Raw genomic sequence first — 10,512 nt, forward strand, 5'->3', positions numbered from 1 at the left:
CATGCACTGCATGTCCCAGGATGTGGTGTGCCCAAGGAATGATTCTCTGTCTGGCCCCCAAATGCGCATGGAGAACACCATGTTATAGAACAAGATTGCATCCTCCGCACATCATGATCTTGCACGCACCTTTTGTGCAATGTCACACCATGTGGACTATCAGAGAATCATAGAAGATTAGGGTTGGAAGAGACGTCAGGAGGTCTAGTCCAACCCCCTGCTCAAGGCAGGACCAACATCAACTAAATCATCCCAGGCAGGGATTTGTCAAGCCAGGCCTTAGAAACCTCTAAGGATGGAGATTCCACCACCTCCCAAGGTAATCCATTCCAGTGCTTCACCACGCTGCTAGTGAAACAGTTTTTCCTAATATCCAACCTAGACTTCCCCCACTGCAACCTGAGACCATTGCTTCTTATTCTGTAATCTGCCACCACTGAGAACAGCCTAGCTCCATCCTCTTTGGAACCCCCCATTCAGGTAGTTGAAGGATGGTATCAAATCCCCCCCTCACTCTTCTTTTCTGCAGACTAAATAAGCCCAGTTCCCTCAGCCTCTCATCGTAAATCATGTGCCCTAGCCCTCTAATAATTTTGATTGCCCTCCATTGGACTCTCTGCAGTTTGTCCACATCCTTTCTGTAGTGGGGAGCCCAAAACTGGATGCAATACTCCAGTTATGGCCTCACCAGTGCCGAATAGAGGAAATGCCATTTTCCATGCAAATGTAGAATTGCATACCTGACTAAAAATGTCACAGCATGCCACTAATCTGAGCTAACGTTAAGATAGCTAGTTTGAATATTTGAGAGTAGTGAAACTGCGGCAGCACAGGTTTCAGTGCAGGCCAGCCACCCCAGAGTCCCAGATGGGCTTGAAGAAGCTTCACGGCTATTGGAACCTGAGCTAGCTACATTAAAACTAGCTTGGGTATGCCTACATGTGCTGCAATCATACACCCTCTCTGCAATGTCGACATACCCCCAAAAGAGAGAATTCTGTCCTGAATTTAACCACGAATATACAGTACTTATGTTTTTAAAGAAGCAGCTTAACAATGAAAATTTATAATGTTTGTTCTCTGTAATAAACTGAATGTGGAAGCTTTGGGAAAAGACAGGTTTCAAGGATGGGAGAAAATAACTACTGCCTCATCTCTCAAGAACTAAGCATAGTCCCTTAATTTCTCATCCCAACTCAGTCTCTTGTAGGTATGAGAATGCTTCCTTTTCCATCATGTCATACATCCTTTTGCCACTTAACATGCTTCATGAGTAGAGCATTGTTTCTGAATCTTTGTGATAAGCTTACACATTTTATTGGAGGATGGGCTGAAGGGTTATAACACTAATCTATTATTGCTTCTCTTCACTCAGCATGCTCCTGGTGTACCTAAAATCCTGGTTGGAAACCGCCTTCATTTAGCCTTCAAGCGTCAAGTCTCCACTGAACAAGCACAAGCCTATGCCGAGAGACTAGGCATGACTTTTTTTGAAGTTAGCCCACTTTGTAACTTTAACATCACAGAGTCTTTTACTGAGCTGGCAAGGATAGTGTTAATGAGACATGGGATGGACCGGCTCTGGAGGCCAAACAAGGGTAAGGAAAACACAATATGCATTTGTTCATTCTAGTTCATCACTCTTAGAACTCTGACTGAACCTCCTAAAGCCTTAAAAGTAATAATGAAAAGCTGAAAACATTGAGACGTGTACCTTAAATGCATTATTAATTTATTAATTTATTTTTGTTAAATAAAAATGTAAAGAGACTAGGTTTGCTAACAATGTTATTAGCTGATCTTTCCTTAAATGACATGTGCTGACAGTGAAACAAGGTGAATAGAACCTGAAAAAAATTGGAGTTTTTTTGTTGTTTTTACCCTAAATAAGAAATAAGGATGTGATAAATGTACAAAATAATTAATCATTTAGGGAAGATTAAATTGAGAGCTTCTGTTCACCTTTTCATAATTCCAGAACAAGGGAACATTCAATAAACTGAAAGGTGACAGATTCAGTACTGATAAAAGGAAATACTTTCCCCACACAATGCATAATTAGCCTGTGGAACCCATTGCCATAGGATATCACTGAAACCAAGGGCTGCGCAAGATTCAGAAAGACATTATTTAGGAACAATAGGAATATGCATAGTTGTTATAGTAAATACTTTTAAAAATTTTTTTGGAAGGGATATAAACCTGCATGCTTCAGGGCTTAAGCCAGCCTCTATTTATTGGAGGTAAGGAGGAAACTTTTCCTTGGAGACAAATAATGCCATATTTAATTAATGGAGGGTTTCTTGCATTTTACTCAGAAACATTCGGTAGTGGCAGCTGTTGCTGAGAGAATACTGGACTTGAGGGATGCATTGGTTTAATCAAGTATACTAATTCTGTATTCCCATTGCCTCATTATGATGAACTTCTTGTTACAAGCTTTTTTAAAAAGCATCTGAAAATAATTGTGCAGTGACAGCCATCTACTGATTCATTTGGGTCTATTAAGTATTTCATTGAATCACTGGCTTATATGATTCATTTTTAATAGCAATCAGACTGTAGAGGTCTGATCCTGCAAGGTGCTGAGAATCCTCTATTTCCATTTGAAGTCAACGGGAATTGAGGATGCTTGGCATCTCCCAGGATCAGACTCTGAGGATTACTACAGTTTATGTTTTTGACAAAGTAATTTCTGGAACAGGTAAATTGTTAGATGACTCACCTCAGCTGATTCCAAGATAAAAAGTTTGGAAAAGGAGGAGCAAAGAAACAAACAAAACCACACATCACCCAAGACAGTTACACCATCTGTGGCTCTGCCCCAAGGTTTTGTTTCTTTCATGTTGTTAAAATGTTTCCCCAAAGTGTATATTCTGGACCTTCTCACTATTCTGACAAAAACAAGAGATTTGTAATAGAGCAATAAGTTTCTTGGATATAATAAGTATATAGGCAAATAGTGATGCAGTGCTGTCCTCACCCTCTAAATTTCTCCTTTAGGTTACCTGTCAGTAAATGTTAGTTCTTCTTCGAGTGCTTGCTCATATCGATTCCAATTAGGTGTGCGCGCGCTGCATGCACGTTCGTCAGAAGATTTTTACCCTATCAACACTCGGTGGGTCGGCTGGGCGCCCCAGGAGTGGCGCCGCTATGGCGCCAGATATATACCCCTGCCGACCCAACCGCCCCTCAGTTCCTTCTTACCGCCCGTGTCTGTCGTTGGAACTGTGGAGTGCGATTTTACTGACCTCCACCTCCCTAGCTACTCGTAGTTCTCTAGTTACTTTTTGTGTATATAGTTCAAAGTTATATAGTTATAGTTAATTTTTATTGTTCGTAGTTAGTGTTATAGTTAAGAGGGGTTCAGGGATTAGCCCCTTCCCCACACCTGGTGCCGGGGCCCGTGCCTGGTTCTCCGGGTTTCAAACCGTGCTTGGCCTGTCACAAGCTGATGCCGACAGGAGATCCACACGACTCCTGTCTTAAGTGCCTCAGAGAATCTCACCTGGCAGACAAATGTCGGATTTGCAAGGCCTTTAAGCCGAGAACAAAAAAGGAGTGGGACTTTCAGCTATAACAGCTTCTCATGGAGGCGGCTCTTACCCCTCCGCCTTCGGCACCGAGCACTGGACAATCGGCGGGCAGATGCGCCTCCTCGGCACCGGACCGCGCTGGTACTGCCAAGGCCTCTCAGCACTGGCCGTCGCCGGCACCGAAGTCGACTCAGCACTGCTCCCTCTCCCCGAGGTCGAGAAAGCCTAAGACTCCTGCTGCTTCCATGCCACTTGCACTGCAGTCAGAGAGCTCGTCTAAGTCGGATCGCCCGGCACCGCTCCGGTCGCAGGTCCTGATCTTGTTCCCAGTACTGGTATGCCTCCCGGTACCGGTCCCCGGTGCCGAGTAGAGCAAGATCCGCTAGAGACAGAGACTCTGCCCAGGGCTTTTCAGCCCCTCCATGGCCATCCAGACACACATCAGTGTCGTCCCACGTGGACAGTTCTTATGCACAGGACCGCAATTCCATTGTGCCCACCAGAGTCTTCCAAGAGGCCCAGGCCCATGACCAAGGCCCCCATCAGTGGTCATTCTGGACATCTTGGGCATACCACCAGGCCCAGGGCGTACCAGTAGTTCCGTCCCACTCTGTCCCATCAGAGTACTGAGTGACAGTGGCGACAGTTAGCCGTCCCCCTCCGACTGCTACGGAGGAAGCCCCAGTTCACCTACCGGACTCCCAGGTTCCACTGGAGCAGGAGGTCGCCCAAGAGCAAGAGGCCACATAGGACTCGCTCGTCCCCGGCATCTCCTCTTCATCTTCTCCAGATGAGGTGGTGGCAGGAACATCCTCCTCGGGCCTCCTCCAATCGACCTGAGAGCCCATCAGGACCTCCTGAGGAGGGTAACACTCAATATGAACCTCCAGGTGGAAGAAGTCCTGGAGGTAGAGGACCCGGTAGTGGACATTCTGTCAGCAGATGCCCCCACCAGAGTGGCCCTACTATTTATTCGGACCATCCAGGCCAATGCTGATACTATATGGCAGTCTCCAGCCTCTATCCCTCCTGCAGCCAGGGGAGTCTAGCGAAAATACATGGTGCCCTCTAAAGGGTACGAGTACTTGTATGTCCATCCTCCTCCCTGTTCACTAGTCGTCCAATCTGTTAATGAGAGGGAACACCATGGCCAGCCGGCGCCAGCCCCGAAATCGAAGGAGGCTAGGCGAATGGACTTACTCGGCCGAAGAGTGTACTGGCAGGTGCCCTACAGCTCTGGGTGGCAATTCCACAAGCCCTGCTTAGCCGCTATAATTACCCACTGCCGCCCAGGTGTTATAAGTTTATGGAGCTACTCCCTCAAGACTCCCGTCAAGAGTTCGCTGCCCTCTTGGAGGAAGGGAAAGAGGTGGCCAGAACTTCCCTCCAGGCTTCGTTGGATGCAGCCGACTCAGCAGCCAGGACTCCTGGCCTCGGGTGTTGCCATGGCTTCAGGTTTCAAGCCTCCCACCGGAGCTCCAGTATATCATTCAGGACTTGCCATTTGATGGTAAAGGTCTCTTCTTGGAAAAGACTGACCCCAGACTGCAAAGCCTAAAGGACAACAGGGTCATAATGCACTCTCTCGGCATGCATATGCCGGTGACCCAACGCAGGCCTTTCCATCCCCAGCCTCTCCGCCCGTACTGTGCGCCTAGACAAAGACAGGACTTTGGCAGGCAGTGTGGCCGAGGTGGTCGTAGACGACAGTCAGGACCCCAAGGGGGGCCAAAATCAAGGTCCCTCGAAACCACTAGCAGGACTAAAGACGAACTTTTGAAGGTGCGCCCGAGGGCAGCGTACCAGTTACAGGTCAGGATCCTTCTCCTCCCTTCTCCAACTGTCTCTCCTACTTCCTCCCGGCGTGGTCCCAGTTAACTTCAGATAGCTGGGTCCTACGCATAGTGGAGTATGGGTGCCATCTCCAATTTATTTCAACCCCGCCCTCCCACCCTCCAATCCCGTCCCTCTTCATGTACCCCTCTCACAAGCAATTCCTCCTGCAAGAGATGCGGACGCTTCTCGCTATGGGAGCTATAGAGGACGTACCAAAGGACAAAAGGGGCAAGGGGTTTTACTCCTGTTATTTCCTAATCCCCAAGTCGAAGGGAGGTCTCAGACCTATCCTAGACCTGCGAGGACTCAACCAGTTTATGATAAAGTTGAAGTTCCGCATGGTATCCCCTGGGGACCATTATCCCGTCCTTGGATCCTGGAGACTGGTATGCGGCCCTTGACTTGAAGGACACGTACATTCACATCGCCATTTTTCCTCTGCACAGGAGGTACCTCCGCTTCGTAGCCAACCGTCAGCACTTCCAGTTTACGGTCCTGCCGTTTGGCCTTTCTGCAGCCCCAAGGGTATTTACAGAATGTATGGCCGTAGTCGCTGCCTATCTCCGCTGACGTTGGGTACACGTTTTTCCGTATCTGGACGATTGGCTCATCCGAAGGGCCTCTGAGACACAAGTCACTCAGCATGTGGGCATCGTCAAGGACCTATTCACATGTCTAGGCCTGATGATCAATATAGAAAAATCCACTCTGGTTCCCACACAGAGGTTAGACTTCATAGGAGCTATCCTGGACTCCAATCTAGCCAGGGCCTGCTTACCACAGCCGCGGTTTCAGGCGATGGCAACAATCATTCAAGGTCTACAGAATTTCCCGACGACCTTGACTCGCACCTGTCTCGGTCTCCTGGGTCATGTGGCTGCCTGCACGTTCATGACCAAATATGCCAGGCTCCGCCTCCATCCTCTCCAGGCTTGGCTCAACTCGGTATACCACCCAGGCAGGGACCCAATAGACACGATAGGAACCATTCCCCCGAGCACCCTAGGTTCTGACTCCCTCCCTGGTGTGTACAGGGCTGCCGTTCCATCTGCCCCAATCCTCAATGTCCCTGACGATGGACACGTCATCTCTCGGCTGGGGTGCTCACCTTGGACACCTTCGTACTCAAGGCTTCTGGTCATCTCAGGAGCTGGCATTACACATAAATGTCCGAGAACTGAGAGCAGTCCGCCTGGCGTGCCAGGCGTTCCAGCAACATTTACAAGGCCGTTGTGTCTCAGTGTTTACAGACAACACAACGGCCATATACTACATAAACAAGCAGGGAGGGACACGATCCTCCCCCCTTTGTCAGGAGGCCGTCCAACTCTGGGACTTTTGCATAGCCCACTCGATAGACCTGGTAGCGTCCTTTCTCCCAGGGGTTCAGAACACTCTGGCGGATCGACTCAGCAGGTCCTTCCTGTCTAACGAGTGGTCGATCCGCCCGGACGTTATTCATTCTGTTTTCCAGAAGTGGGGATTTCCCCACATAGACCTGTTGGCTTCCCGCGCGAACAGGAAATGCCAGATGTTCTGCTCCTTCCAAAGTTTCTCCCTGGGATCGATCTTGGACGCTTTCCTGATGCTCTGGAAGAGCCAGCTGCTTTATGCCTTCCCACCATTCCCGCTGGTTCACAAGGTCCTGCTAAAACTCCGCAGGGACAGAGCGCACCTAATCATGTTCGTTCCAGCGTAGCCCAGGCAGCACGGTACATCACGTTGCTCGACCTGTCGATAACCAACCCAATTACCCTGCCACTCCACCCAGACCTCATAACTCAGGACCGCGGAAGACTTTGCCACCCAGACCTGCAGGCCCTTCACCTCACGGCGTGGCTGCTGCATGGCTAAACCAGTCAGAGTTACGTTGCTGTGCATCAGTATGACAAGTTCTCCTGGGTAGCAGGAAACCTTCCACCTAGTCAACGTATCTGGCCAAGTGGAAGCGTTTCTCCTGCTGGTGCAAAATGCATAATCTTACTCCCACTGAGGTCCCGATTCCCTCTGTTTTAGACTACCTCTGGTCTCTCAAACAGCAGGGCCTAGCAGTATCATCAGTGAGGGTACACTTGGCGGCTATCTCTACCTTCCACCCAGGGGAGGGTGGCCATTCCGTGTTCTCACACCCTATTGTTTCGAGGTTCCTCAAGGGCTTGGAGCGCTTATACCCTCAAGTATGCTGCCCAGCCCCGACCTGGGACCTCAACCTGGTTTTAACCAGACTTATGTCTCCCCCATTCGAGCCGTTAGCAACCTGCTCGCTACTCTGTCTTGGAAGACAGCTTTCCTCGTAGCCATTACATCGGCCAGATGAGTCTCCGAGCTTAGGGCTCTTTCGGTGGATCCGCCATATACTGTGTTCCACGGGGACAAGGTGCAGTTGCGACCACACCGAGCATTCCTCCCTAAGGTGGTTTCGGCATTTCATGTTGACCAGGACATCTTTCTCACGGTCTTCTTCCCGAAGCCACACTCAACGCGACGGGAGCAACAATTGCACTCCCTGGACGTCCGTAGAGCGCTTGCATTTTATATTGAGCGAACAAAACCCTTTCGTAAAACGCCCCAACTCTTTGTCACGGTAGCAGACTAAATGAAAGGCCTACCTGTTTCCTCTCAGAGGATCTCATCTTGGGTGATGGTGTGCATCTGCACTTGTTGTGATTTGGCTCATATTTCCCAAAGCCATATCACCGCGCATTCTACCAGGGCTCAGGCTTCATCTGCCACCTTCCTGGCTCGTGTACCTATCCAGGAGATATGTCGCGCAGCTACCTGGTCTTCGGTCCACACCTTTGCTTCACATTATGCTCTGGTTCAACAGTCCAGAGATGATGCAGCCTTTGGCTCCAGCAGTTTTGCATTCTGCAACATCTCACTCTGACCCCACCGCCTAGGTAAGGCTTGGAAATCACCTAATTGGAATGGATATGAGCAAGCACTTGAAGAAGAAAAGACGGTTACTCACCTTTGTAATTGTTGTTCTGCGAGATGTGTTGCTCATATCCATTCCAAACCCGCCCTCCTTCCCCACTGTCGGAGTAGCCAGCAAGAAGGAACTGAGGGGTGGTTGGGTCAGCAGGGGTATATATCCGGCGCCATAGCGGCGCCTCTCCAGGGGGTGCCCAGCCGACCCACTGAGTGTTGCTAGGGTAAAAGTCTTCCGACGAACGTGCACTCGGTGCGTGCACACCTGATTGGAATGGATATGAGCAACACATCTTGAAGAGCAACATTTACAAAGGTGAGTAACCATCTTTTCTGGTTTGTTCTGGATCTTTTAGTTTGACTTGTTATAAACTATTCTTGCAGTGTTGGAAAATTCTCCTGCTCTCTCACCTGGAGCAGATGAATTTTTTTATCATTGTAAAGGTGAGAGAGCAGACTTCGAACCTGGGCTGGTAGATTGTCATGCTTTTTTTTCACAGGTTGTACTGCTGTGAGGGATATCCACCAACCTACCATATAACTTATGTCTATAATAATGTCTCAAAGCCTTTAAGACAGTTAATGAAAACTGGATCATAGAGTACACATAACTGTTTTTCTAAATGAAAATGGGCTCAGTTTACCTTGTTGGATATCTAAAGAGGGTTTTTCTATTGGATTAAAAATTGGATGGGTTTTTTATACAAATGGTAGAAAATGTAAATGTCGTTTAAAAGGACTTACTGGCTTTGAAGAAGCTTTATATTTCCCTAACTTAAGTAGGTACCCTACCAAAAACTAGATTAACAAACTGGTGTAGGTTTATTTTGATTTGTGCAGTATCACACTCATTATTCACTTAAGCAGTAAGACAAGAATATTCCCGACAGCCTTAAAACAAACAAACACAAAAAAAATGGACATCCCAAAAATCATACAAGAACACCAGATCCCAAATTATCCCAATCTCTGAAGAAAAGCCTGGAGATGTCTGAATGGGTTATAGCGGCAGAGAGTGGTGTTTTTAGGAGTTTGTACTAGGTGCTGTCTTTCCTGAGCTTTAAGTCTTAGGAAGCGTTGGGGCAGGAGGGGGGTGGGGGGAGAGTAAAAATATTAATCACTTCCAGCGTTCATTCTTTCCTTGCCAAATGCCAACAAGGGATTTATCCAAGTAAAATGTATTTCCTGGCTCTGAGCAATTACTATGCAGTTAATTTAATTTTTTGAAAAATATAGATTGAAATTGTCTTTTGGTGGAGTTTGTAGTATAATTTAACCAGTAACATTTACGTATGAGCTTGCATGATTCCCTCCAGTTCTGGATGAAATAAGGGTACCAGAGTAAAAGATTCAAAGAATAGTCTTATTCAGATGGGATTCCAGCTGACTGGAAAGCAGTGCAATGAGAGTTCAGTATGAGAGTTAGGCAGAGTTGGGGTAAAAGTTTTCAAAATCTTTGACATTCAATTAGACTGAAATGAAAGTAACTTTTGAAAATGGCATTTAAGCTTCTAAGTCAATGAGGTGTTTTTGAAAATGGTACCCTTGGTTTATTCAACTTGGGTGAGAGGGGAACGATTTTGCAAGATCTCTCATTGAAGCCAATAAAAGTTCCATGTGTGTAGGGCTTGTGAGATTGGACAGGTTAGAGTTATGGGCAAGTATCTAGTACTGGAGAAAGGGTATAATGAACTGTAAAGAGAGGAAAAATGAGAGGATTGGTTTTAAAAGTACAGTGGACACACATGATACTGTGTGTGCTGCCACCAGGTGGCTTACAAAAGCATACTATGTATTATAATATGTTTGTTTTTTTTAAAGTACTGAGTCTGCAAGATCTCTGCTGCCGTGCCATAGTTTCCTGCACCCCTGTGCATCTTGTTGATAAGCTCCCGCTCCCCGTTGCCTTACGAAGCCATCTCAAATCTTTCTCTATGGCCAATGGCCTTAATGCCAGGATGATGCATGGACGCTCCTACTCACTCACTGCCAGCAACAACAACAAAAGGAATAGCCTAAAGAAAGCTAAAATTATCCGTCCCCCACAGAGCCCACCAAAAAACTGTACGAGAAACAGCTGTAAAATTTCCTAAACCTGATGTGGCTGAAAAACAAGGTTGACTTTCCTCACGTGGAGCCTTGAACACAAGGAGTCCTGTTGAATAGTTGAGCATGCTCCGTGTATCACATGACATTGACAAAAATAAGG

At 47.4% G+C, this 10,512-nt stretch overlaps 2 protein-coding genes across 2 annotated transcripts in view; both read left to right on the forward strand.

Annotated features, from left to right (window-relative positions):
- Positions 1 to 10,506, forward strand: part of RAB40B (RAB40B, member RAS oncogene family) — a 53,043-nt gene extending 42,537 nt beyond the window's left edge. Inside the window, exons 5-6 of the mRNA XM_050919427.1 lie at positions 1,376 to 1,598; positions 10,125 to 10,506. Coding sequence (XP_050775384.1) covers positions 1,376 to 1,598; positions 10,125 to 10,396 — 495 coding nt within the window. The 3' untranslated portion in view covers positions 10,397 to 10,506. The remainder of the gene's footprint in view (positions 1 to 1,375; positions 1,599 to 10,124) is intronic.
- The window catches only part of WDR45B (WD repeat domain 45B), a 65,645-nt gene that overhangs the window by 31,850 nt on the left and 23,283 nt on the right, over positions 1 to 10,512 (forward strand). The window lies entirely within an intron of this gene.

The sequence above is a fragment of the Gopherus flavomarginatus genome, chromosome 12 (assembly GCF_025201925.1).
Source record: "Gopherus flavomarginatus isolate rGopFla2 chromosome 12, rGopFla2.mat.asm, whole genome shotgun sequence".
NCBI lineage: Eukaryota > Metazoa > Chordata > Testudines > Testudinidae > Gopherus > Gopherus flavomarginatus.